Below are 26,310 nucleotides of genomic sequence, written 5' to 3'. Positions count from 1 at the left end.
TATAGATTAGGCTATCATCTCGTGTACATATAAAACCAAATTCCTAACACCACGCAGTGCAAAAAGACAAGCCGAACGAATGAGGTGGTATCATGCAAGATTCATAAGAAGTTTGAGTTCGCGAAGAGATGTGGGTTTGATGAGGTATCGGTCGATGCCGACTGTGCTTGCTTGTTGCTGGAAGCCGGATGAGGCAACACCGGTGATGGCCATGATGCAGGATGGTGTGAGGTTATTTTCTTTTTCGTATTCGCGGATTTTGCCGGTTGAGACGAGTCCGTCCATGACAGGCATGGAGATGTCTATTTGGGTGTTAATAAACTGTCTTGGATGGTAGGGCTAGGGGACATACCCATTAATATAAAGTCGTAGTGGTACAGTGAGCTTTTGTATTTCTCCAGTGCGATCAGTCCGTTTGAGGCTGTGTCAAAGCTGCAGCTTATCTTTCGCATGAATGTGGCCAGGATCTGTGTGGTGTCAGTAGGTCAAACGAGGAGGGTCATGCATATACATTTTGCATGTAGTTGGTAATGATACCTTTACATTAATCTCATTATCATCCACAATGAGCACATGAGCAAAGCTCTTTCTGCTAGATGGCCTCGGTGTTGAGGTGGTTGATCCGGATGGGCTTGTCGCTGGGGCCATTTTCTGGGACATATTTGCGTCCATACCTGACCCGATTTCCATGTAGCTCTCGCGTTCTAATTCAGGGGAAAGAACCACGGGGGTAGCGCCAGGTGCAAGAATAGGGGAATTAGGCGGCTCATGAGCCTCTCGCCACTTCATAATCTTTTCAACGGCACCGTGAATCTTTTGCGGACCGAAACTGCAGCGGAAGTTTAGTATGAATGTCTTGTTCTAGCTTGGACAAGAACGAACTTACGGCTGGGAAATTCGAACGACATTCACCATTCTTTCATCCTGAATGAGAGGCACATTGCCACTGAGTACGACGAAAAAGTGTAACCTGCTTTTCGTAGACAGTTCCAATGCCAAATTCTCGTTCTCTTGCATCGCGCGCTGAAGTAACTCTTCCTCAATCACAATCACTTCTCCGCCTGCTTTTTCGATGGTTTCAACCAGAGAAATCTTCCAATTGAGATTGTTCATGAGAATGCTGGCGATGGTGCTTTGTATAGAGAGCTTTCGTTTGCATTCAACGGTGAGTATTCCAGTTGGTGTTTCTCTCAGGTCCGGATACCCGTTGAATCCAACCAAACAAGCATGGATAGGATCGATCGAATCCTGCGCTATCGTTGATGGTGCTGGAGTGATATTGGAGTCCGGGCAAGATTCCAGATACTGCACTGGGATATAAACCTCTGTTTGTGTACCAATTCCAACATCACTGCGCACATTGAGGTGGCCCCCGAGAGATGTCACCAATTGGTGCACGGTACTGAGTCCCAGCCCAACACCTTCTGAGAGTGGGTCCTCCTGGGAAAAGGGAACGAACAGCTTGTGTTTGAGGAAGTCCGCCGCTATACCCCGACCAGTATCGGTAACAGACAGATAAATCAGTGGTTGCTTGTCAGATCGATCCTTCACCTTTGACAGTGCCACCTCGATGAACCCAGCCGATGTCCATTTCATGGCATTTCCGAGTAGATTCATCACAATCCTCTTCCAAGCACCCGCTAGAGACCGAATCCGCCAGGTATCCGAGTGATCGATTCGAATGATAACTGACATCTGTTCCTGGTCGTTGAAATGAAGATTGATCAAATTCCCCGAATCCACACTTGAAGACCTCCGCTCTCTAACGGCAGTAACATGTTCAGAGGCCTTTTGACCGGTGTACTGAATGTTTACAACTTCTTCGACCAAGTGACCGATGTCGAAGTCAGAAAGAAGATTCATTGTTTCACCCTCGGCGGCAGTCACGTTGAGTCGATTTGTCTCTCTAAGATTATTGATCTTGCAGAAGTCCAACCTATGCAATTATTAGCGAAGGTGTTAAGTCATTCGATTCTGTACTCACATATGATTCGTCGTGTCGAGTAAAGTCAAGCCCGACCTTTCGATCATGTCCACCATCTCCTCTTGGGCTGGTTCGAGGGAAGTTCCATGAAGTAGTTCAGCACTCGCTAAGATGCCATGTAGTGGCGAACGAAGCTCGTGGCTGACCGAGGAAATGAAATCGAACTTTGATTTCTCAGTGCTGGCCCAATGAATTCGGCAAATTTCCGAGATGATGGAGTCTCCAAAAGCTTTGAAATAATGCAGTTCTTCTGGTCCAAGTGCTCGGTAGCTACTTGTGGTCCATACTAGAATTCCAGAGAGCCAACGGAACTTGTTCCAGTCCCACAACGGAAGGAACAGAGCACATTTGGCACCAGGAAGACGTTTCGCAAGTTCGTTTGTGATGTACTGTGTTTTTAAGGACTCAGGTCCCAAATCCATATTTTCCGTGGAAGAACACGACAGGTAGTCCTCTTCGGATTCCAGGATCGCGTCTTCCAAACTCAGAATTTGGCCTTGGGGGTAGGTTCTGAGAAGTCGATGCAACAAACCTTTGGGTATGACAGGTTGGCCAATTGAGCCCGCATCTTCTACAGATGATTTCTTGAGGGCGCAGCTTAACATATCACTTGGCTGGTCGAATTCTTGGGAAACAACACGCGGCAGTCCAAGTGGACTAGGAAGCGGCGCCATTGGGAAGCCAGCGTCTGGGATTGGTCGCAAGGGATCCCACTTTTCAGCTTCTTCTGGTTTGCTAGAAGAAGAAGTTAGACCATTGTGTAGACAAGAAGGTTATTTGAACTAACAATGCGAAATTAGTCGGACAAGCATCCAAACACGCGACGCCATCTAGATCCATCGACTCCCGAAGCAAAAGACTTGCACGAGAATAAGTTGCTGCAATCCTTTCCGACACAGGAGTGGTTTCGTCTAACGAAAATCGCGCAAAGGATTTCTGGACTTCCTGGACAGGAGTTGCATCTTCGGCCGTCGAACCCTCCATTTTCATGGCGTCTTCTAGTGTCTTTTCTTCTCCGGGGCTGAGAATTGTGGGCCGATCGGAAAAGCCTGAAGGTAGAGAGGAAGGATCGGTCTCCGACAATTGATCCGGCAAGAAGAACATAGATTCCTCCGCTGTAACAGTCGACGACAAGGAATTTCCAGAGGGCTGTGTGACGGTCGATGCGGATGACTGTTCCGGGCTGTGAACATTGACCTCGGGGGCGTCTATGTTACCGGACGTGGAAGTCACCAGTTTGGCGTCGCTATCTACCTCCGCTTTTGGTGAGACATTGGCTGCAGTGACACTTGATTGAAGGAGGCCATTATTTGAGACTTCTGTTGGATCGAAATCTCCATGTTCTTTAGTGAAAGTAGTGAGACCTTTGACCAATTTCTCGGCGCGAGTATGCGCCTGTGCAATTCGAACATTCTCCAAGTGCTGACCAATAGCATCAGCGACTTCCTGGAGGTCTCGGACCTCGTCATCTCCAAATGTGGTGCGTGGTTGATCGTCAACCACACAGAACGAGCCCAGCACATACCCCGTGGCGCTGTACAGTGGGACCTCGGCATAGAACCGCATGAACGGCCACTCGCGAACATATGGTCGGTCTTTGAAGCAATCCTCCGCCCTGAAATCCCGAATAATATAACGAGTCTTGTTTGCAGTCACATTTCCGGATTCGATATCGTTTGGCTCACGCCCCGTGAACAATCGGATCGTATGGGGACACACGCCCCACACCAGATCGAGAGACCGTGCTCCGAGGTAGATGCCATCGTCGGGAAGATGTCGGTTCTTGTCGCGTAGAGAAACGGATTTTGTCGCTTCGGCGATGATATGCTGGAGTTCTCCGTCGATGATCGAGACAAAAGATCGGTTGCAGTTGAAGCGATGGACGCCAAGTTGCGCCAGGGCGGTCAGGGTGATATCCTTGGCCAGCTCGCAACTAGCCGGTTGCTCATCTCCCTGCGGTGCAGCCAGACCATCCTCTGTATTGGGCGTTGGTAGTGATCGGGTTACTGTGCAGTAATACCTGGGGGGCCGTGATCAGTTCAGGAGTGTAGGATACGGGCGGAACGCCACACACACACCTTGATAAATCGCGGATTCGCTCACGCTCCTCCTCTTCGGGATCATGAAAGGCCTGAGGGGCCATGATTTAGACAATCATCGAAAGCTCAGGAGTCTCAAGGTATAAACACGAAAAAAGAGACAATTGTCCATGGGCGGGGCACGTGAAGACGCTAGACCGAGTTGTGCATGAAGAGCTCTCCACGGCCAGCTTTTTCATTGGCCAAACAGAAACTTATCCGATGTGGGATAGGCAGAACAACCGATATCGATTCTAGATTCTTTTCCAGTGAGAGGAGCTGACCTATCAGCTGCTGCGATTGGGGTTTTTCTGACTAGTCAGCTGTCAGATTATACTTGGTCCAGAATCCGACCTGGAGCATCCATTACACTTACGATTGGGCTATCTCAAATTCTGGCGCAGGCACATGAGACTAAAGCTGCAGCTTGATTGGTGCCCAAGTCGATTTGGCATAGTTCGGCTGCAAGTATGGGGTCCAAGTCCTGTTTCGATGGCTTCCATTTCTTTCTATACTGGATCTAGTCTTGACCTACCGGATAACAATTCCAAATGTGAACCCGACAAGCTGCATACATAGTTGGCGGTTACCATATCAACTAGTGCCTTTGAAGAATGTTGCTTTTCTCTAGACCAAATTGATCTCGTCGCTGGTGGGTTTCCTCCCTTTTTCAATATTCCACTTGGGTTTATCACTTAGATGGACTTGCGGTCCCACCAAACGGTGGCGAAAAAGGAAAAAAGGAGAGAAGAGAATTCCCCGGACGCAAAAGTCTTCGGGTCATCTAGACTCAAATTTGTGCTTGCTCTCAACAGACTTAAGTGTCTATTTTGCCGATATCTTTCCGAACCAAGCAACTACCGTTACATTGACACTCCACAGTTCCAGCAATTTCTTCACATCAGAATATTGGACAATAACGGAGTCAAATATTTTCTCCACTAAATCGACATTTGAAGGTGTGAGACTGACCCAATAATCCTGTGTTATGGCTCAGTATCAGAGACTCGGCGAATCCGAGCCAGAGATCCGAGAAAGCGAGGAATGACTCAAATATCTGTGCCTCTTTCATGCATGCGGACCGCCTATTATGCTCTGTCTTGCAGGGGAGACATTTATATTAAGGCTACAGTGGCCATAGCACTCCATGTCGATATGATCTGTATGAAACACGTCCGAGGCACTTGAAAATTCTCAAAAGAGAGGCTACGCTAGGGAACACACTGCAGGAAACAGGTGATTTTATAATGAACTTTCTCAACAATCCCTAGAATTGTGATCAGACGTTTGATTCCTGTCGTAGACAGCAAGCTGCCCTGGCAGGTATTTTGCTCCCTGCAGTCTCCAACTAGCTTTCTTCGTATGTACCAAACTGGACCTTGTCCCGGGGGTTCTATGTCCATTTAGTAGAGCACTCGGAGAAATCGGAGAGCCGAGGCTAGAGCCGCTGTTTTGGGGCCATTTTGCTTTTCATCAATGCCTCCAGGTCCGCTGCCATTGGAATGTCTTCAGTCTGACCTTTCAGAACGGCCACTTTGTCCTCGACTTTGACTCTCTCTCTCTCTCTCTCTCACAAATGAGTATATCGTTTTCTTGCTAGTGATCCGTGGGGTTTGCGAAGTCATAGTCATATTGATTACAATCTGGTAGCGGAGATGTCATCTTTGCTGATAATGGGGCTCTTTACCATTCACCAAGTACCTTTTCAGCACGCGATCACTGTTCACATTGGCTTCTTGCTTTTATAACCTCATACTATCGATTCAACGTTTCTTGTGAAAAGTCAGATATTTGGATATAGGTGAATTTCCACGATAAAGAAAATTTCGAGAGCCGTGAGAAGGTGCGCTTACTTGAAATTGAAGCTACAAGACTGGACATTTATTGATTCAAGGACTGACAGTATATACTGGTATACCGTACTTACAATACCATACCATAATCCAGGCATTTGAAAACGCCTAACTGCTTCTGTGTATGCGTAATTATAAAACCAGGCGAGCTCGCCAAGACTGTTTTCTTGCCCTCATCATGATCACCACCTTCACGCCAGAACAGATCCTTGACATCGAAGATGCTCTAGTTACCGACCAAAACCCAGCACGCGATGAAGATACACTCGACTTCCAACGCTGCGCCAGACTGCACAAATACCTGGTCGCATATGCCTACATGGCCCGCAATGGAACAACAACGCCCGATCTCGACGCCCTAGCCAGCGAGTCATGGTTCTTCAACGAACCGAGCGAGAATATTGACGCCATTCGCGCTCGACTTGATCCATCCTTAAACTCATTTCTTGACGCAATCTATGACCCGACGCCGGAATTCTTCTACTGGGTGAACGGGCTGCGAATGGAACTTGTCGACGAGTCTTTCCCCCACGAAGACAACGATCTGGAGGATAAAGAGCGATTTGTGGTTATTTACGACACAAGTTCCGGTCTCGGTCCGCACTGTCTGGGTGTTCTCTACGACCAGTTGAACCATCGCGCCTCGTTCCCATTAACCATCTGGAATACAGAAAGTATCGAGCCTGTCACTGAGCATTGGGATATGTGGTTTCCTCTAGAGACGATTCTCACCCACTGGATCTACATGCTGCGAATGGGAAAGATCACGGCCGATCCACGGAACGAGAGAGACTTGTCCGCTGAAGAGGCGGATTCGCGACATCAAATTGGGTTATGGTGTTGGCATCCGTACTGCGCTGCTCAAATAGACAGTACGGTTGCTGCGATGGACCGCTACACGGACGCGATCGAATCACGCATGCACTCTCTCTTGCCAATATCCTCGGATGCACCATTTTTTACCGATGCAGAGCTCGATGCGGCTTTGGTGCCGAAGGAGTGCTTTATTCGCTCCTTTCTGACTCGAGTGAGAATCCCGCGTTTCAAGCTAGTCGCGCCCGGCCTGGAGGTTCCGCACGACAAACAGGCCTTCGCAGCGCGTCAGATGTTCAATGCGGAAGGCCAGGGCAGGAGTGTACCGTCATTCCTACTCTTTGCATCTGCAGATAATACTCGCACGACCGGTTTCAACGAAGAAATTCACCGTTTGTTCTTTGGATCGAGGAATGATGTTCCATTCAACGAAGGGGATCCTGTCCCCGCGGGTTTATATAGTGCAACAATTGATCGATTCGAATACGATACTGAGGAAACCGGATTCTGCCTTCTACTCCCATTCGCGCTACAACCGAATCTTAGCAACGAGGATGGAGCTAGGTACAGTGATGGAACTCTAGTGCCATCTGGCTCGTTCACGCAGCTTCTCCAGCATGGCCTTTTTCATCCGTTTGGCGGGGAGCACCGGGTGCAGAGACTGGAGATGCTGTTTGACCGATGGACTGAGTTGATCGAAAGTGGTGTGTGGACAGTAGGCGCGAATGGCGTTGAGGGAGGGATCGATATGTTCCAGGAGGCAGACCAAGGCCGCTGGAAGGATTACTGGATCTCCCCATCCTGGTGAAATTTGATTGGACTTCTGAGGAAAGTGCGTTTCAAGAGGTGGCAGGGGAATCAAGTATATAGGTCGAACGCTCGTTCTTGTCGGCACCGATAGAAGGCAGCAAGTTAACCGGCAGATCTCAGGTATGCCAGGGAAATCTCCTGAGGGACGTGTGAGAAGACCCAGTACGTCTCACGAGGGATTAAGTAGTCAGTCTGATGTCTTGAAAGGGTAGAAACCCCTATGAAGTCAGCAATACTGGCGAAAACGTAGAAACCGAGTAACTTCCGAATCCACAACCCTTTCTTCATCGGTGCATCACGCCCTTTTACAGACCAACTGAAAAGAAAAGAAACATCAAATTTACAAACACTCACTTACAATCCAAATCATCAGCCGCCTCCTTCATAACCTGATAGACTTCAGCATAATACCCGCATTCAAACAGTTCACGCACGCCGCTCCACTCGCCCATCGCCAGTCGCCTTGCATGCTCCAAGGGCGACTGCAGCCCTGCAGACACAGGCCTGACTTCTGGGCCAGGCAGGCGGGGATCAGCACCATGTTGGAGTAGTAGCTTGACCGCCGGGACGTTTTCTTTGATATAGTCCGGATTGCCCCAGTCGCTCATAGCGCAATGAAGAGGCCGACCGAGACTACGGCGCTGATCACGCTCGTGGTCCATTTCATTTGGATCGGCGCCGGCATTGAGTGCGGCTTTCATGTTTTGCAGTTTCTGGGATATTGGGTGCTCGGCGAGGAATTCCCAGAAGAGGGGTGGTTGGGTGGTGTGGACCCATGCGTCTTGGGTTTCTTGAGACTCGGGCGTCTTTTTGATGTTTATGATGTCTGACTTTGGGAAAAATAAGTCGATGTTGAATGGTGGGATGGTGGACATGTTGAGGATGTGGTAGAGAAGAAAAGGGGCCTTGTTGTTGGGCGATACTTGTACTTGGTTTACTTTGCATCCGCTAGTAAGCCCCGCTGGACTTTAGCACCTGTCAGTAGTGTATGGCGGTTTCAGATTAACATTTTAGCAATTGATAGTAAAAGGGCCTGATATAATTCTTATAAGCCCCTATTTAGCATATTAGAGAAACATGATCTAGTGTAGCTTGGTAAAGAATGAAACTTGTAAGGTGTTATAAAGGGTGTGAGAAATGAGTATGAGACTATTCCTAATTTTGAACAACAAATATATGTAAAAGATTAATTCTCACGTTCTACATATTGAAATGAAGTCTAGGTTTCCCAGCTCGCCGACATCATCCACGAATTTTTTTGTTTGCGCATCTAGCGGGAGAAGGCATGAGGAGTCGGGAGCACCTTGGGAGTGTTTTTGCGAGGAGAGCTCTGAATCAAGTGCTCAAAGGAGGCCGCATCCTCCACACGGGGGTTAAACGGCTCGAAGTCCCAGAGGTAACCGAGGGTACGGAGCAGGGAAGTAGCCGAGTAGGACTGGGACTGACCACGGTGGTTGGTGCCCTTCTGCTCAACGTAGCCCTTGCTGACCCAAGGAGAGATAAGCAGAGTGGGAATACGACCACCGAGACGGTTGAACTCGAGAGTATACTCCTCGCCGTTGGTGGCCTTCTCGGTGTAAGTCAGGTTGTCGGGACGAGTGGCCAGGGGTGGGGGGACGTGGTCGTGGAAACCACCACTCTCGTCGAAGGTCAGGACGAAGAGAGTCTCTTCCCACTGGGGGCCGGCACGGAGGGAGTCATAGACTTTCTTGATGAAGGCTTCACCGTCGGAGATGAGGCCGCTGTCGTGCATGGATGTGGTGCCGACACCGCAGCATGAGGGGTTCAGGTAGGAGAACTCGGGCAGAGCTCCCTTGGCGGCATCAGTGTAGAACTGCTCGATGTCGACGACCTTGTTCTCGTTGCTGGTGGCCTTGGTCCAGGCAAACCACTGGGCTTCGGGTCCGGTACCGCCAGCAGTGTCCCAGTAGTTGAGCCAGGTGTGGTTCGTCTCACCAAGCTGCTCGAAGATGGAGCGTTGGGTAAAGGCGTAGGTCCCGAAAGTGTCATCATTGGAACCGTGGCCTGCGGAGGTACCGGCGACGACAGCGAACCGGTTGGGGTCAGTGGGCTATGCCAGGTTAGCATACTGTAGTAGTCTTGAAATGACAGTTATTCAATATCTACTTACACCAGCAATATCAGAGTGCCAGTGGTTGAAGGTCAAGAAGTTCTGAACCAGGGAGGTCAGAACAGGGGTCTGGTCCTCTGTGTAGTAGTTCATGACCTGCTTGGCCAGCATAGCCTTGACAGTTTCGTTGGCGGAAGCACCATAGTTGTGGATCTGCTCGTGAATGAAACCGTTGTTGTTGGCGACCAACTTGCCATCGGCAATGGCGGCGTTGTCAGGAGTCCACTGGCTGTAGAACTCCATGGTGTTACCAGTGACAGCATGACTAGGGTCGTCGGTAACAGAGTCATAGTCTTTAGCAACAGAGCAGTGGTGACCTTGGGAGGGGTCGGTCACATTGTAAGGATTGCAGAAAGGACCGTTGTTGATGGGGTTATCCAGACCAGCAATTCTCTGGCCACCAAGGAGGTTGTCCACAGAGCGGTTCTCCATCACGAGAACAACGACATTCTTGACGTGAGATTTCAAGTTCTCAATCGACGAGGCTGAGTGAGCGGAGCGAGGCTTGTGAGGAACAGCAGTTGCGGCGGCGGCCAAAGCCAAGAGACCAACAAGAGCACTGGAATGCATTTTGGCTGATTGTCTAGCTCAATCCTTTTGAAGAAATCAACGGCTGTCACTTCACAGGGAGGTCTTCAGTGGTGTCCCACACTCCCTTTATAATCGATCTCTTGATGAAATCCATGCTGAGCAAGGCTTGTTTTCAGCCCACGTGGGTAGCATACACGTTCAGCGAACCAAGCGCATCTAGAATGTCTGTATACGAGAGTCCAGCAATCAAACTGGTGCTCGGACAATTGCTCTGGGGTGTCCAGTGCGGAGTTCCAGGCTGTTTTCTCTAACGAGATCAAATCGAACAACCACGGGGTCTCGTATCGCATGAGATCAAATATCGGTTAACAGAAGAGTGAAGCGCTAGCAACATTGGGTTACAGCCATGCTATATACGTACGCATCCTCTGTGACGATCAGTTGCCTCTTTCACCCCCGTGGATCTATAGACGAACGATTTATACCCAAATAGGCCTAGTTGGATAGAGATTACTCATGGCCCAACAAGGCAATGACGGACTCGCCCGCAAAACTAAGCAAGATAGGAAGGCTGATCAAGGTCGTGGCTCCGGCAGTAAATTGGCCGAAAATGCTTAGTCGCCCCGTGGAATTCTGGGAGAAAGTGATTGGACCATTACTAGAAGCCAATTATAGTGGGTTACCCAGTATGTCGGCAATTGGTTCATTCTGACCTAGACACGGGAAACCCACTTTGCAAATGCCCGCTGCCGAGCCGACGTATATCAGAAAAACTATGGAATACAGTCCTGCCGGTCCATCTTTCATTCCAGCCCGAGATGAAAGTAATGGGCCGTCTTTGTCAGTCTGATCATATGCATTCTTACTCCATCGCCCTAGGCTACAGAGATTGACTATCGCCGGAGCTTGGGTTTGAGTTTATTCTATACGAAGTCTCTCATTCAGAAAGACTACCAGGGTACGATTCATGTCCGTGCCCTTGTTGAACATACAAGTATCGCCTCTCTCCTGGCTTAAATTGGTAATTCTTTTTGAAAATGTTTATACTTAGGTGGCGGAGAGTGTATTTACCAATGATAGGAAACTGAAATTTCAGAAAGGGCTAACTAAGTCAGATGCTGATTTGGCCTTCGGCCGCTAGACAGAGAGTTTCTCAGTGCATCTCACATCTCTACTCAATATATGTACCTGAACCCCTCCTTCTCTCGATCTGTGAGGTCGCTCAACTGATGGGCACTTGACATCTGGAAGTTTTTGCCTTCGCGCTTGTCACGACGTTTGTTCTCAATCATACACCCAAATGCATATACAGCCAAACAAATGACCGCACAAATTTCAAATGCCAGGATACAATTGTAACCTGTTTGATATCGGGGTGCCTCTGCCTCGATGAAAAGCTGTGGTCCAATTATCATGGCGATGCAGTATGCCACGAAGACACAGCCATTCACCGTGAGCCTTTTTGTGTACCCTGACACATTGGCCATGGGAAGTGATAAGACTAAGAGCTTGGTCAGCTTTTCGGCCTCCTTTTTATTCATCGTAAAATGTACCTGTTGCATAAGGACCCCAGAAGAAAAAGAAGAAGTAATACGACACAAGTTTACCAGTCATATTATCATTCGGCAACCCTATCAAGTATTAGTAATCAGTGAATCAATTACAGAGTCTATCAAATACACTCACGTCGTATGATTATAGAGCAAGCCAGTGGAATGAGACAACATAGTGCTGACGTCAAACAGCGCATGTTTTTCAGCCAAATCTGCGGAATGGCAACCAGAAGACCAGCAAAGGTCTGGAACATCCCCGTAGGCATTCCCAGTAGCGTTGTCTCAAGAGAGGAATAGCCAAGTCCCGAGACAATCTGTGCAGCAAAAGTGGACAGACCACCTAGGGGAACATTACTGCACAAGTAGAAAAGAAAGAGTGCGTATGTTTTGTAGTCTAAAAAGGCTTCTCGAACTTGATACCATTTGAATATCTTTGAGGAAGCGTTAGTCTTAGACCTCCATGAGAGCTTAGGGTGGCGGCTTCCAACCTTATTTTCAATGCCGGTCATATTCCCCTTAACTCTGGAAATTGCAATAAACCTTTGTTTTCCTTTCATGAAACCATCCTTGAGCGGTGAATCTGGGAGGAAAACAAGCAATATGATACCCCATAATATTGTGGCCGGTCCGAAAACGAAGAATAGGAGACGCCAGGGAGCGACACTTGTGTTCGAATGTCCAATGCCATATGACACTGTACCGGTAATCAACTGCATCAAATTAGTGGTTAAGACGTACATATTTCATTCAAATTATAAACATACCGTCGAGAATACAGCAAAACAAATGGCTGTACGCGTTGGCTGCTCCTTCTTCGTGTACCACATGCCAACGAGAGCTGTAATGCAAGGAAATATGGGTGCTTCAAAGCAGCCCATAATTAAACGAAGCACCAAAAGTCCACCAAAATTATTGGAAGCCCCCATTAACGTGGCAAGGGCACCCCAGCCTATCGTTGCACAGCCTAGCGCTTTTCCCACGGGAATCTTCTGAAGCATTGCATTGGCAGGGAATGTGGCGGCCATATACCCAAAGTAGAAAATTGATGCAACTATGCATTCACATTAGCTAGTTTTCTTATAGCCAAGTTGTCTCATCCGAGGACTTGCCCCAATTATATTGGTCCCCGTGAAGGCCAACATCTTCGGTCATTCCGTAAAGGGTTGCGTTTGAGATGAGGATTTTCTACTGCCGTCAGCAGTGTCATGGCTGTCCAGGGAAAGGCCTGCTAACGTCCACCCCGGCTAAGGTCATTGTGATAGTGATAAGTGGGAGAATACGCCAATCGATGCGTCGAAGAACTCTCTTGGATTCATGTTCTGTATACTGACCCCATTCGGCATGGTGCTCTGCCAAGTAAACTTCGGCCTCATTGTTTGCATCTGTGGCGACAGATTCTTGCTTTACGTTATCACTGTCTGCCGAAATCGGTTGGACGGATCCAAACTCAATGTCTTGGGATCTTCGTGGAAGAGTGTCAAGCTTCAGATCCGTGGAGTTGTTCTTAGTCTCCATATCTCCGAGACTGAAACAAACGAGTGATTGGAGAAGAATCAGCAATATTCTGAAGATTTTTGATATTTAACAATACTTGAAAGCAAGTTGAATAGATGGTAGCGCACGTCTTGTTGGCAGAGATTGTTGAGGCAACGTTGAACTTGGAAATGGGTCATAGGGTAATCTTCAAGTTTTAACGATGATATTTGGAGACAAAATAGGGAGATGACCGAGTATCTTGACTCAATATCTTGGAGAAGTTAATTCTCTTCTTATCGCTTGTGTTAACCACAATCTACAGATGATTTAGAACGGCTCAAGCCAATTAAACTCCTTTTGGTATCTCTTTTGCAGAAGCTCCGGGTTTATTTAAGCGAGTATTGAAGACCGACAGACACTTGGCACTTATGCACAGGGATCAGGTTGGGGCAATTCCCTCATAAAGTTCTACCCCAGATAGATTTTCCTTCCCCTATTTCCCATCTCAATACAGCATAGTGACGGTTGATCGATCACGTCCATCGGTGTGGGCTCATCAATTGAACTCGTAAAAACGAAATTGCAAAAACACTTTGTCTTAGCATGCATGTCTTTGCAACATTGTCAAAATCATCTATTGCTCACTACTTAGAAAGATAAGAATTATCTAACGGCTACTCAATTGAGTGAAAGATAATGCCGCACACCGAGATATTTCCACGTAACCTTGTCAGACGATGCTATATTTTATTCGGTCCTCATAGTTAATTGGTTTATACGAGATGATCCGGGCTCCATTCTTGGCATGCTACTTGATTTGATAGCATTGCCCAGGTGCTAAATTTTCGTATCTGATTATGCCGCTCTATCAAGATTCGTACTTTTCACGAAGAACTTTCGGAGCATGCGGGGTGGTTCCCTATCCAGGGATACCTTGATAGGAAGAGAGTAGTGAATTTTGAGGGATAATGTTTTTGCTCCGCCTCAAGGAATCTAATAAAGAAGATATGTTAGTATATGTTGTGGGTTTCGACTCCAAGCTCTTCTCTTTCCAAATCCCCTCCTTTGTATTTCAATCTACTCCGATTTGTTCTCGAAACCTCAACATGAATCCGTGATCTTGGTCCTAGGTTCAAAAATAAATTCCCGGCTAGGTACCAATGGGCTGTGGGTCGAATAGTAGAAGTAGAGCCTAGATTGGATCTTGACATTGTTCTACACGTAATAAATTCGAGTCAAGGTAGACCATTCAGTACCAATCTAGCCATTTCAGTCCTGAAACCTAGAAACAATACAGGATTGTCATTAGAATCAGTGTGGAGGTAAAAAGAAAAGTTGGAGAATTTAACCTCCACAGTGGGGGTACATTTGGTGTGGCAAGTCTACAGTCATTGTGTAGTTTTACAGTGAGATCAGAATTGCACAACCTTTTCTTTTTTTTTTGATCCTCTCCATTTTCGGAGCTTGTCACTTCCCATACTTCATTCGAACATCCAGATTTCTCAACTCACCTTCGAAATATGACCCAGAATGTTGTCCCCGCGACGATGAGGGCGTTGAGACTGACCAACGTACGACTTCACTCATCCCCTTTCCAGGGACTCAACAACCTTGAAACAGAAACCAAGTTGACAATTGAACAGTACAACGAGAATTACCAGCTTCGCACCGATGTGCCAGTTCCGACTCCCGGACCCGGAGAGCTTCTCATCCGCGTGGGTGCGGCGGGATTCTGCCACACCGATTATCAGGTCTACCAAGGTGTATATGGAACGCAGTTGCCCTTCACGGGCTCACATGAGCCCGCAGGGACAATTGTGAAACTCGGTCCGGAGGTACCGGGCGATTGGAAGGTAGATGACCGTGTTGGTGTGCTCAATTTTAGAAACCCATGCAATTCTTGCAATGGATGTAAATGGCGGACTAAGTTATACGGTTCTCTCGATGCTCGCTATTGCGAGAACAAAACCATGAGCGGCATTTTGAAGGCTGACGGCGGGTTTGCTGAGTATATGCTCGCCTCGCACTATGCACTTGTCCGCTTGCCGCAAAACCTTACCTTTGAACAGGCGGCCCCACTCATGTGTGCTGGTGTACGTCTGCCATATCTATAAGTTAATATTTCTACGTGAACATGTTGACTGAAATGAATCACTTAGGCTACTGTATGGAATGCAGTCAAGGAGACTGGGCTAGAGAAGGGAGATTCGGTCGCGGTTGTTGGAATAGGTGGCCTTGGGGTTCTCGCTGTTCAGTTTGCCAAAGCTCGAGGGTTACGCGTTGTCGCTATTGACAACCGTGACATTGGTTTGAAGCTTGCATCCGATGTCCCGGCTCACCTGAGACCAGACCTTATCATCAACCTCGAGAGCCATGATGCTATTCAAAAGATTTCCGAGTTCACCGATGGCATTGGACTGAGCGGCGCTGTTGTCTGCAATGACGACGTTGTGGCTAGTGACTGGGCTCTGCATCGCCTTCATCCTAGGGGCGTCTGCGTTGTTCTTGGCCTGCCAGAATCCGGTTTCAAGTTCGACGCTTTTAACTTGGTATTCCGAGAAATTGTTGTCAAAGGATCATTGCATTGCCCCGTCGACGAAGTGCAAAAGATGATCGAAGCTGTTGTTGAGAATGGGGTGGTCAGTCACCTTACCATCCTTCCTCTTGAAGAGGGCCAGGACATTCCCGAAAGGGCAGCCGCGCATTCATTCACTGGGCGACTGGTAGTCACATTATAGCCTTCATCTCTAAGAGTCTGGCAATTTAATTCGTGTTCTAAAACCATTCTTGGAGTAACGTATTCGGTAAGCGGGGGGGCCCATATATTACTTTAATATGCATTTATCGCAACCAAAATGCCATACGTTCAATTCAACTAAGTTATAAGTTAGGTCAAATTGGACATGTATCACGTCTACTACATATTTCGATAAGCCTTGCGGCATAGTGGATCGTTGAATCGATGGACACGTCCTGCATTTACTTTAATTACTAAAAAGAACAGTTGATAACTCAGTGAAAGATATCAGATCAGATAAGTCAAGCGTAATTAGGGTTGGAGGTTTTAGTTGTGGAGAGGATAAAGTGGAACGTCTCCCTCAATCGGGTGATTTTTATCTACCCCAAAGCCCATCTACTGATACTCCAATCGGCTGTTGGAGAAATAATTTCCATACATTAACTTCCGAAGTATACCTCGTTCAACAATTCAATATCACAATACTCAAATCTTCTTCATCTAAATTCGTATCAAATTCCTTGCCTCATTTGTTCGTCGATGCTACTCAGTGACTCCAGAGTGTCTCTAACGTTTAAATCTAGAAAATGGCTGCCAACATCAAGACCGTTCCTACCGCCGAGTACGATGCCGTGATTCAAACTGCCAACAAGTACACCGAGGGCTTGCGCTCTGGTAGTTCCGATGCCGTTGCTTCAGCATTCCACAAAGACGCCATCATGTACGGCTTCATCAATCCTCCTAAGCCTGATATGCTAGCCGGACCCATTGGCAACCTCTACACCTTTGTTCGCGATAATGGCAGTGCCCCCCAAATCAAGACCCGCAACGACGTTCTCGCTATCACTCAAACCACTGCTGTCGTTCGCATCGACATGGAGGGTGACGCCTCAGGCGCCGACTACACCGACTTCCTCACTCTCATTAAGATCGATGGAGAATGGCAGGTTATTGCCAAGGTATTCCACAAGTACGCTTCAAGATAGCTTGAGTGATTGATTCAATGTGTCACCCGGAGTATGTTGTCGTGGGGGATAAGCGTTCCTGAAGTGGAACATAAGGGTTTATCGCTTTTTTGCTACCGGGGTCATACTTGAACCTGGATTGGTTGAAATGAAGCTATTGTAAACGTTTCATCGTATATTCTCAACTCAGCATACATGAACTCGCTGGTCTTGTAGCTCTAGCCTCTTTTCAAGGATATCTGCCATGATAGATAGTGCCTCCCCGATGACTCTAGCGATTTCAAATATATGCACACCTCGAAATGTTTCCGCCCATAACCTCAAAACGACTGCTGCCATTCGACGGATACAGTAACTATCCGGATCTGTACTTTCCAATGTATCTGCCCAATCTGTTTCTCTGATGAGGCTAGTGATCATTCCAAGCAGTTTTTGCTCATCTTCTCGCAGGGACTCTAACCCTGCCGTCTCGGTCGCATCAGAAATGATATCTAACCACCGACTGAGGACAACGGCACATTCCAGCGTACAAAGAGCATGCTGAATACTCCCATTCAATGACTGTGTACACGCAGCAAAGGCGATCCCAACTCTGATTGGAATACTAAGCGCGTGAATGCATTGAAGAACAGCCCTATCAACATGCACAGAGCGTGTAAATAGTGTAACAGATGTGTTGGTGAAGAAGTGGGCGATAGACGATGGGTCCTGTGATAATATGTTGCGACACGGCCCAAGGTTGGCATTGAGGCGGAGATACGCGAGTCTTAACAAGGCAGCCGAGCTGAATCCGAGAGGCCCTCGAGGAGAAGCAGGGTCAAGTGAGGTTTCTAATGTTGCTTCCCAAGACCTTTGCCATGTCTGGAGAGCAGATTCGAATTGTTTCACGTTATCTAGACAGATCGCATGGCTGCCTCTCCTTTGTCGCTCGAAGTATATGTTTTGGATCAACCCATTAATTAGGGCATAATTTCCAAGCGCCGAAAGTGGCTCTTCGTGATGAACATCTCTTCCACACATAATTTCTTCGAGAGTTGACTGGAATTGGCTCTCCGTATGACCGTACGTTGTCCTCATGTGCTGCCATTCCGTCGCGGATGTGGCCACCCACTCCGTATTACAGTGTGGGAGCGAAAGTTGAATTTCCTGGTTCGAAATCAAGGGTGTCACATCGAATGAGATGCAGCAGAGGTTTGAAAGGATATAAGATAGGAAAAGAGTGCGTCGACGCTCTTCTCGATTTAGCCAATCTGGCCAAGAACATGTCTCAACTATCTCATCCGGTTTTCCTAAACCAGCTTCTCGAGTGAGAATTGCAAGCTGGCTTCCCATTGCCAAAGCATCCTGCACCGCAGGAGCATCTGCCCATGTCGCCATTGCCATTAAAATAATGAGTGATTGTAGTGTTTGCAGCCCAACGTGAGAAGTAGACGTTTGAGCAGGCGAATACTGGTGGTCATGTCCATCGGAGCTATTGACACTTGTTGTGTATGGCCCAGAGATCCTAGTGCTCCATTTATTGGATAAGCCTCTTGTAAGATCTGCAAGAGATATCTGGGTACGCTGTTCAAGGCGATGCATTATGACCGCTTTAGAGGCCAAGTAAAGAGCATAACCCTTTTTTTCTCTCTACCCGGCAAAATGCACCCATCGCGATCATCGCAAGTAAAAGCTCGGGTGATAAAAGCTCGACCTTTAATGTTGGGGGGGTGGAGAAAAGGAAAATGCTCATGAAATCCTCGGAAATATCCCTCGACATATCGTGAGACGGTATGTCGAGATGGAATAGGAAACCCACTGGGCAAAATGTTTCCGTATGTTTGAATGGCAGCATATATTTGGTCATATGCATGTACAGAAATGTTCCACGGCAAGGCGGTTTCCGCTTCGGCAAAAACGTCAATAGCTCCCGATGAGTCTAATTTGTTGTGAGGTAGCCTCTCATTGCGCGATGATAGAGAGTCCGGCTCTAAATTTGGAAGTCGTGATGGCAGCGAACTAAAAGATTGCGATACATCTGCATTCTGAAGAAGCAAGTCCTGTCTATTTGGCTCGAGGCTAAGAGGTGGCCCCATAGATTTATTGGCTTTCTGATTATTTGTCTGCCAGATGTCAGACAGTGAAAAGTCGGTATCAAAGAATGCAGCAGGCAGGAAATCAGCAATGTCATTGCTATTGTTCCAGAGCATCTCGAACTCGTAAGTAGAGGTGAAATCAAAGCTGTCTGCTGGATCATGAGGCATGAACCCAGTATAATTTGAGTGTTCTGAGTGTAATTCAGAAACAGCAGCACTGGGGGTCCAGGAACCTTGCTGCACAGGTCCAGTGCCCCGTCCAACAGGTATTGGAGAAGATTGGAACGTGTCGAGGTTTCTGGTCAGGCTAATGGTTTATCTCACGGGTTAGCGCGAATCTTGGGTGGCCAATATATGGTATACCTTTCTGCTGATATAGTTGCATCATCTTGTATTGAATCAACCGCACTTGTTTCAGTGGGTGATACATTCGGGTCGAGGTTTTCGGCCAGTGCACTAATGACAGATTTGATGAATTAGCGTGGATTTTGCGTCACTGTTAGATGGTCTACCTTTCTTCTGTTATGGTCGTATCGTTTTGATTAAAATTCACTGCACATGCTGCCAGGGGGGATCCGTGATGGTCAAGTCGACGGTGGCGCATGAGAAGATCCCTAGGCGTTTCGAATGAGATGAGAAACACTAAAGTCTTGGGAAATTAAAGCGAATGAATTACCGTCTATAAAAGTCCTTTCCACAATCGCAAGAAAATGGTTTTTCTTGAGTATCTGGAACCTATGAGCAACAAATAAGAGGAAATGGGGGCGCAGGAACTCACGAATGCGTTCATGTCGCTGCAGATGTTCCACTCGCTTGAACTGCATTTTGCAGAACCTGCAGGGTGACACCAGGACCTTGGGTCTTCCACGAGGCATCGCGAATTATGGGCGGAACAGTAGGTCTCGATCTGGAGTATCAATATCACCGGGTGACTTTTTTTCAACTCTGTGTATAACTTACCTATGTATACGTACGTATGGGAGGGGAACCGTTAGACGCTAAATTGGTCACGTGCCTCTTATCTTGGTATGATGACTCATCTTGATCCGCTTCAAATGTTACAACACTGAACTAAGTTAATTAAGGTTAACGTATTTAACGTATTTCACCAGCGAGTTGCGCAGTCCGGAACACATATCGTAGATACTAGTGGATTATGTTACGCGATTGCTAATTAAATGGCTAGTGCTCGGTGGATTCACAAACACGAGTTCTATCAGGCCACTGATCCAGTCTCTTGCAGTAGTCGTAGGGATATGTCTGACCTCGATCTTGTTCTTCCTTGTCGGTTATCAATTAACTGACATGGATTTGTTTTACTCAAACCGTTGAGATTTTCAAGGGCAGTCATTCGAATAAAGATTTTTCTTTCTTTCTTTTTTTTTATCACATTGGGTCCAGCCTTGTCCTGATTCCACACAATCGCATGTCCATCCATAATATCTATAGCGTTGTTAGGATACCACTTTATACAAGAAAGGTGATGCTAGTTGGTTATCCTAATTTCCAGACTTAGATATCAGTGTATTCATAGTGAACAAGTCTGCATAGAAACCAGCAAACAAAGGCCCCTACTGTGATCTTCAAGGTTCATCTCAGAGAAGAACGACCGTGGATATTTGGGGCAGGATTTTCCGGATATCAGACTTGCCGCGGTATAATATCTCTACAGATGGGGTGATAGCAATCAGAAACTCCTATCGCCCGTCATTACGTCTCCAATTAATTTCAGAACAAATTTTGGTATTGTTTCTCCAACTATCTTACGACCCCACAATCTCACCATTTGAACTCACTTATCCATCACCATGTGAAGTAGCTCTTCTTTTTCGTTTTAAATATCTCAAGACGGCACTCAGAATACTTATCCTTATTCTCTTTTGTCAAACTACCATCAGAGAAATGTCTCAATTCAAAGTTGCTCTATGCAGAAACTATGTTTCCGGCGAACAATGGGTCCAATCCATTATTGACGGATGGTATACCACCATCAAGACCATGTTCCCGGGTGCAGTAATCGATCTCTTCTATCCTATCGACGGAAGTCCATTCCCGAATGCCCCGGACTATAACTTGGTCATTCTGACAGGAGGGACTTTCAATCTCACCAATGAGAAAGTGGATCAGTGGGTTGAAGACACGTTTAATTTCATCCAAGCCACCACCAGGGATTACCCCAAAACAAAGATTTTGGGAATTTGCTGGGGCCATCAGGCAGTCGCACGTGCACTAGGTGGAACGATCGGAACCCTTGAGATAGGGCAATTGGTGAGTATACATACTTATTACTTTTACAATTGAGTGATGGTGATGGTAACGTTCATAGATTGGCGTTCAAGACATTGCCATGACGGAGGAAGGGAAATCATTCTTTGGGATTGACAGAGAAACCCTCGTGAGTCAAAGTATAGAGGTTTTTTGACAGTGGGCTTTGCGTTGACAATGGTGACATAGGCAATCCACAAATTCCATAAGAGACTAGTGACTCTTCCACCCCCTGGATTCTCTTCACTGGCAACGGACAACGAGATTCTTTTGTCTGACGCCCGTAACGTCCTTGGCTTCCAAGGACATCCCGAGATGGCTGGCTCTGTAGCCAGAGAAATTATAGACGCAGACACCGCACGTGCTTTCACCTCAGATAACAAGGATGAGCTTGCTAAAATCCATCAAAGTGTCGCAAAATCCCACGATGGAGATGCCATTCTTGAGCGGGTTGCCCTCTGGGCTAAGGATGAGCTGTAAAATTCCATAATGGGGTCAGTTTTCCGTCTTTTAGAACTCTTAGAGGGCTTGTATGACTTTTTTGTATCAACCCTCTCTAGTCACTCCAAATCTAGTCTCTGTCAGAAATCAACCCTCACATCCCAGCTTTCGAAGTCTCGCTGTTTCTCTTTTATGTGATCTGCCTGTCATTTGAATGACTTGTATCCCCAGCGAATATTCGAGCCCTCTATTTGCCAGGAGTTCTAAAGCCATTATAATCTATAGAACAGAAGCATCAATGGTGTTATGTTAATATCATGCAAGGTTTATATCTCGGCTTTCAGAGTGGGGTTTATTAGGGTGCAGTTAAATCAACCCAGTTTATTTAATTAAGTGCTCAACTAAGAGCTGCTGCACCAAGAGGTATTGCAGCGGAAGCTCCTGCCGCTAATTGATAAAGTCGTACAAGCATATGCATTAACTTGAGTGTTGATACCAATTTATAGCAGATTATTATCTACATACCCTCTCGTAATGAATAGTGGTGTGCAATCAGACACCGTATCAAGGCTAATAGTGCTTCTATGGAAAAGATCATGATCTCAAGACTCGAAATCCAAGCTTTTCTTTGTCGGGGAACCTTCCAATGGCGTATACTCCAAAATTCTTCATTTTATAAGATCAGTTGTCTTCAATACAACGGTTTGCTTCTAAACACTCGGAGAATTTCCAGAGCGTACATGCCCTAGTATATTTCTCCAGAGAATTTTGCACAATGACAGTGAGATTGATGTCAATGCTTATTTTTTTGTGATAGATAAGTCACCTTTAACTCGATAAGAAGCCAATCTTATCTTGTTCTCCACATAATTTCAAAGCCCACTTGGGGCAAGCGCTTTATTTTCTTCTCCAAGGTAATCAATCATTGTTTTTGTTCTCCACAGCATCAATAAAGACTTTCCTCTCCAATTTCAAGATATTGAAGTTATTATTAAAGCTAGATATACTAACGTTACTATTCACAAAAAATCACTTGGTTTCATCTTCTTTTTTCCCGCGCAAAGGTCCCACACACCTTAACTTCAACAATGGCTGTCCCTGACCTTGTGTATGATGAGGAGCTCTTCCCCAGTGGTCTTCGCAGTGTTTTAGAGCGTCTCACAATCACTTCTGATAAGCGGGACTGTACGCAAGAATGGGTTGGTTGCTTTACAGCCAATGCGGTTATCTTGAGGAATGGCAAAACGTCTACTGGCCGGGATGGTATGTTTCCTACTTCTTTCAATTCGCCTGAAAGAATTTGCTGACACAAATCAGAAATTACAGAAATGATCGAAAGATCATGGGACAATGTCGAATGGCGAAACCACAAGCCCCGGAAGATCTATGCTCTTGGCAAAGGAACCCACGATGTCTTTGTTAGAGGGTCAACTGAATATCAATTCCAAGACGGCCGTTTTCATGAGGGACAGTGGGGCGCTGAAATCTCCTTTGTGGAGGTAAATGGAGAATGGAAGATCCAGGCGTACACGGTGGTGTTTGTGTAAATAACTGAAATCTGGACCCCTACATCCATGTATAGAAAGGAGTATCTTTTTAACATGTCCCTATTTCAACTAGAAATTACTTCTAATTTAAATTATTCCTTCTCTGATTGAATTTCTTAATTATAAGACGTTATATTTGCAGTAATTTGTAGAGCCACTTTGTTGTTACATCTTAGTCATAGACGTTAATAGGAATCTTTTATGATTTCATGTACTTTCGACTTTTCTTTAGAAATGTTGGTTCCCTCGTGTTCTCTACCAATATATTCCTTGCCGCAAGGTTACTTTGTTTATAGTTCTTATGGAGCTCTTTAGTATAGGTATCTATATATATTGTATCTTCTTGTCAAACTTGGTTTAACTTTATAGTGTGTCGAAAAGTTGATTGGATCTGAAGCATTGTTCAGATGTCAACATCCTTTTGTCAAGTTCTTTTTATATGTTCTTTCATATTCATGTTCATTTTTATCTTCTGAATTATGATCATTTTTAATATCTTTTGATACCGGTTAGGTTCCTAAGAACTGCCTTGTTTAGGAGGTGGCCCTGACAGCACTAGCTACTAAGGAAGGTTTGTTAAGCCTTGTTTATCAAATCAGCTACTTTTTTAAATGATATTCTCCTATTAACGAGGGTTAATCGTAGTTGGTTTTCTTTCTCGTAAAGGAGATTCGTTCTATATAAAAGTCTAGGATGGCTTAATATTTTTGAGAATGCGTCGTTCGCCGTTTTATTTGATGAGCCAATTGCCTGGCAAACGACAGACGACTATATAGATTCGAAGCATCTTGAATCAAGTTGTACACTTAAGTTCAAACAAACATAGCTTATATATGTTCTACTGTATAACTTGAAGATTGTGTAGTGTCTTGTCCCAAAGAGAAAGACATGCCGTCATTTCAACGAGTCAAACCATTCGCAAATATTGTTGACTCAACAAGGAAATGCTCAATGATATCCTAATATCAATCCTTGTGATTAAAGTATTCCAAATCAATAGATAGGATGGAGTGCAGAATATCAAGCTCGTTCCTCGTATGTCAGGCTCGGAGCCGTTTTCGGTCTCGGTCTCGCTTCCGCTCTCTCGCTCTCTCCTCACTCATTTCCTCTCAGTCTCGCTCTCGCTCTCGCTCATCCACATCTTCACCCCGGATTCCCACACATCCGAGAGGAGTTCCTGCAGCTAAAAAGCCCGAGACATGGCTTTTCTTCTCCACTCGAAGCTAAGACCTGCCAATATTCCCCATCAGGCGAGATCGACCCTTGGACAGGCCCTAAGCTACCCCAGCTTGCTCCACCAGAATGGTCCCTGCAGATTATAGCTCTTGAGAGTTTGTTCCTACTGTATTTGTTTGGCCGGGCTTTTGTCCAAATTCTATCCGAGCTTTCCGTGCTGGTTCTTTTGCCCGATCTAGGTTATCAGTCGTCGATCTTGTGTTGTTCGCTTGGTTTGTCGTCCAGGATCAAGGATCCGAACGCCAAAACAAGGAACAGAACAACTAGTTCGACTTGACTAGGCTTTGTCGTATTCTGAACTCAGAATGCCAGCTCCTGCTATACGGGGCTTGCGCCTCCTTTGCAGGTATAAATTAGCTGTTCCTCCGAGGGAAAAATAATCTTTACTCAGAGTCAGCCTTCCAGTTCATCTCACAATATAAGAACATTCTCTCATCATGAAGGTCACCAACATTGCCCTCGCCGGCGCTACTCTCGGTCTTGCCAGTGCCACCCCTGTTGTGAAGCGCGGCATCAGTGACGGTATGTCGCTTTGAAGACTCAATTGAACACTCAATTGGACAAGTGCTGACTTTCTCCTTACCAGCCGACATCCTCAACTATGCTCTGACCCTTGAGCACCTCGAGGCCACCTTCTATGCGGAGGGTCTCAAGAACTACACCCAGGCAGACTTCGTCAAGGCCGGCATGGCCGACCCCTTCTATGCCAACATTCAGGAGGTTGCTTCTGATGAGAAGTCCCACGTGGATTTCCTGACTTCTGCTCTGAAGGGTATGTTAACAACATTCAAGCGTCTGTGAATGACCATTCCATACTAACAAGTAGATTCAGCTGCCGGTGCCTCTCCTGTCGCCGCTTGCACTTACAACTTCCCATCCACCGATGTGAACAGCTTCCTGGCTCTCGCCAGCGTTCTCGAGGGTAAGCAATCCAATTGAGCCTAAATTGAACTCCCAACTGACAGTCCCAGGTGTCGGTGTCAGCGCCTACCTCGGAGCCGCCGCCTCCATCATGAACGATACCTACCTCACAGCCGCCGGCAGCATCCTCACCGTGGAAGCCCGCCACAGCGCCTACCTGCGCGCCTCCCTCGGCGAGAAGCCCTATGCCCAGGCCTTCGACAACCCCCTGGACTTCAACGAGGTCTACACCGTCGCCTCGCCCTTCATTGTCTCCTGCCCCAGCAGCAATGGAGCCCTCCCCGTCAAGGCCTTCCCCGCTCTGACCATGAGCGACATGAGCGCCGTGATGACCGGCTCCAAGGTCAACCTCATGGCCGGCACCGGCTTCGACATGAGCGCGACTGACATCAACGCCGCCTTCATCACCGTCACCGGTCCCATCTGGGCACCCCTTGAGTCGATGGGTGACGGCAAGTTCACCGTCACCGTCCCTCAGGGCGTTGCCGGACAGAGCTACGTCGTTCTCACCAAGGGCAACAAGATGGCCACTGATGACAACATTGTTGCTGGTCCCGCTATTGTTGAGGTAAATTAGAGTCGGAGTCGGTAGGCTTCTCTGCCTTATCCTCTATGCATGTGCAGAGCTGATTATGTTGATTAGGTTGGAAAGAAGGGTGCCAAGGGTAATATGATGGGTATGGGTATGGGTAATGGTATGGGCAAGAAGAACATGACTATGTCCATGTCCACCCCTTCTTCCACTTCTTCCATGCCCTGGAGCAGCACTTCTGCCACCGCTGCGGCTTCTTCTTCTCCTGTCTTCAACGGTGCGAAGCAGATGTCGGGTAGCATTATTGGTGTTGTTGGAGCTGGTGTTTTTGCTGCTGCTCTTATGTGAGTGGCCGGGAAGTA

General features: G+C 46.8%; 11 protein-coding genes across 11 annotated transcripts; 6 read left to right on the top strand and 5 right to left on the bottom strand.

Moving 5' to 3' along the window:
- Positions 1-90: 90 nt before the first annotated feature.
- Positions 91-4,127, bottom strand: N7511_005379 (hybrid sensor histidine kinase/response regulator; the record flags this gene model as incomplete). Its single annotated transcript, XM_057127756.1, has 7 exons — positions 91-302; positions 353-467; positions 538-829; positions 887-1,936; positions 1,985-2,719; positions 2,772-4,004; positions 4,063-4,127. The coding sequence occupies 7 exons, from the start codon at positions 4,125-4,127 to the stop codon at positions 91-93; spliced, it is 3,702 nt and encodes a 1,233-aa protein (XP_056984273.1).
- A 1,966-nt stretch (positions 4,128-6,093) lies between these two features.
- N7511_005378 (uncharacterized protein) lies at positions 6,094-7,536 on the top strand (the record flags this gene model as incomplete). The annotated part of the gene is made up of 1 exon (XM_057127755.1): positions 6,094-7,536. One exon carries the CDS (start codon positions 6,094-6,096, stop codon positions 7,534-7,536), a length of 1,443 nt encoding a protein of 480 aa, XP_056984272.1.
- Positions 7,537-7,888: 352 nt separating this feature from the next.
- N7511_005377 (uncharacterized protein) lies at positions 7,889-8,413 on the bottom strand (the record flags this gene model as incomplete). The annotated part of the gene is made up of 1 exon (XM_057127754.1): positions 7,889-8,413. The coding sequence occupies one exon, from the start codon at positions 8,411-8,413 to the stop codon at positions 7,889-7,891; it is 525 nt and encodes a 174-aa protein (XP_056984271.1).
- Positions 8,414-8,808: 395 nt separating this feature from the next.
- On the bottom strand, positions 8,809-10,239 carry N7511_005376 (uncharacterized protein; the record flags this gene model as incomplete). The annotated part of the gene is made up of 2 exons (XM_057127753.1): positions 8,809-9,609; positions 9,670-10,239. 2 exons carry the CDS (start codon positions 10,237-10,239, stop codon positions 8,809-8,811), a joined length of 1,371 nt encoding a protein of 456 aa, XP_056984270.1.
- Positions 10,240-11,375: 1,136 nt separating this feature from the next.
- On the bottom strand, positions 11,376-13,268 carry N7511_005375 (Major facilitator superfamily domain general substrate transporter; the record flags this gene model as incomplete). Its single annotated transcript, XM_057127752.1, has 7 exons — positions 11,376-11,701; positions 11,754-11,831; positions 11,887-12,184; positions 12,242-12,463; positions 12,518-12,804; positions 12,863-12,938; positions 12,987-13,268. 7 exons carry the CDS (start codon positions 13,266-13,268, stop codon positions 11,376-11,378), a joined length of 1,569 nt encoding a protein of 522 aa, XP_056984269.1.
- A 1,481-nt stretch (positions 13,269-14,749) lies between these two features.
- On the top strand, positions 14,750-15,967 carry N7511_005374 (zinc-dependent alcohol dehydrogenase; the record flags this gene model as incomplete). The annotated part of the gene is made up of 2 exons (XM_057127751.1): positions 14,750-15,322; positions 15,389-15,967. The coding sequence occupies 2 exons, from the start codon at positions 14,750-14,752 to the stop codon at positions 15,965-15,967; spliced, it is 1,152 nt and encodes a 383-aa protein (XP_056984268.1).
- Positions 15,968-16,553: 586 nt separating this feature from the next.
- On the top strand, positions 16,554-16,952 carry N7511_005373 (uncharacterized protein; the record flags this gene model as incomplete). The annotated part of the gene is made up of 1 exon (XM_057127750.1): positions 16,554-16,952. The coding sequence occupies one exon, from the start codon at positions 16,554-16,556 to the stop codon at positions 16,950-16,952; it is 399 nt and encodes a 132-aa protein (XP_056984267.1).
- A 1,559-nt stretch (positions 16,953-18,511) lies between these two features.
- On the bottom strand, positions 18,512-19,881 carry N7511_005372 (uncharacterized protein; the record flags this gene model as incomplete). The annotated part of the gene is made up of 3 exons (XM_057127749.1): positions 18,512-19,304; positions 19,560-19,620; positions 19,683-19,881. The coding sequence occupies 3 exons, from the start codon at positions 19,879-19,881 to the stop codon at positions 18,512-18,514; spliced, it is 1,053 nt and encodes a 350-aa protein (XP_056984266.1).
- A 1,027-nt stretch (positions 19,882-20,908) lies between these two features.
- On the top strand, positions 20,909-21,751 carry N7511_005371 (Glutamine amidotransferase type 1; the record flags this gene model as incomplete). The annotated part of the gene is made up of 3 exons (XM_057127748.1): positions 20,909-21,274; positions 21,333-21,401; positions 21,461-21,751. The coding sequence occupies 3 exons, from the start codon at positions 20,909-20,911 to the stop codon at positions 21,749-21,751; spliced, it is 726 nt and encodes a 241-aa protein (XP_056984265.1).
- Positions 21,752-22,800: 1,049 nt separating this feature from the next.
- On the top strand, positions 22,801-23,259 carry N7511_005370 (uncharacterized protein; the record flags this gene model as incomplete). Its single annotated transcript, XM_057127747.1, has 2 exons — positions 22,801-22,975; positions 23,030-23,259. 2 exons carry the CDS (start codon positions 22,801-22,803, stop codon positions 23,257-23,259), a joined length of 405 nt encoding a protein of 134 aa, XP_056984264.1.
- Positions 23,260-24,932: 1,673 nt separating this feature from the next.
- N7511_005369 (ferritin-like domain-containing protein) lies at positions 24,933-26,296 on the top strand (the record flags this gene model as incomplete). The annotated part of the gene is made up of 5 exons (XM_057127746.1): positions 24,933-25,017; positions 25,082-25,267; positions 25,328-25,417; positions 25,467-25,984; positions 26,060-26,296. The coding sequence occupies 5 exons, from the start codon at positions 24,933-24,935 to the stop codon at positions 26,294-26,296; spliced, it is 1,116 nt and encodes a 371-aa protein (XP_056984263.1).
- Between the last annotated feature and the right edge of the window lie 14 nt (positions 26,297-26,310).

This window comes from Penicillium nucicola, assembly GCF_028828085.1.
Source record: "Penicillium nucicola strain IBT 29836 chromosome Unknown utg000005l, whole genome shotgun sequence".
NCBI classification, from domain to species: domain Eukaryota; kingdom Fungi; phylum Ascomycota; class Eurotiomycetes; order Eurotiales; family Aspergillaceae; genus Penicillium; species Penicillium nucicola.
Note: the sequence above shows the minus strand (reverse complement) of the source record. Positions and strands in the feature narration are given on the sequence as shown.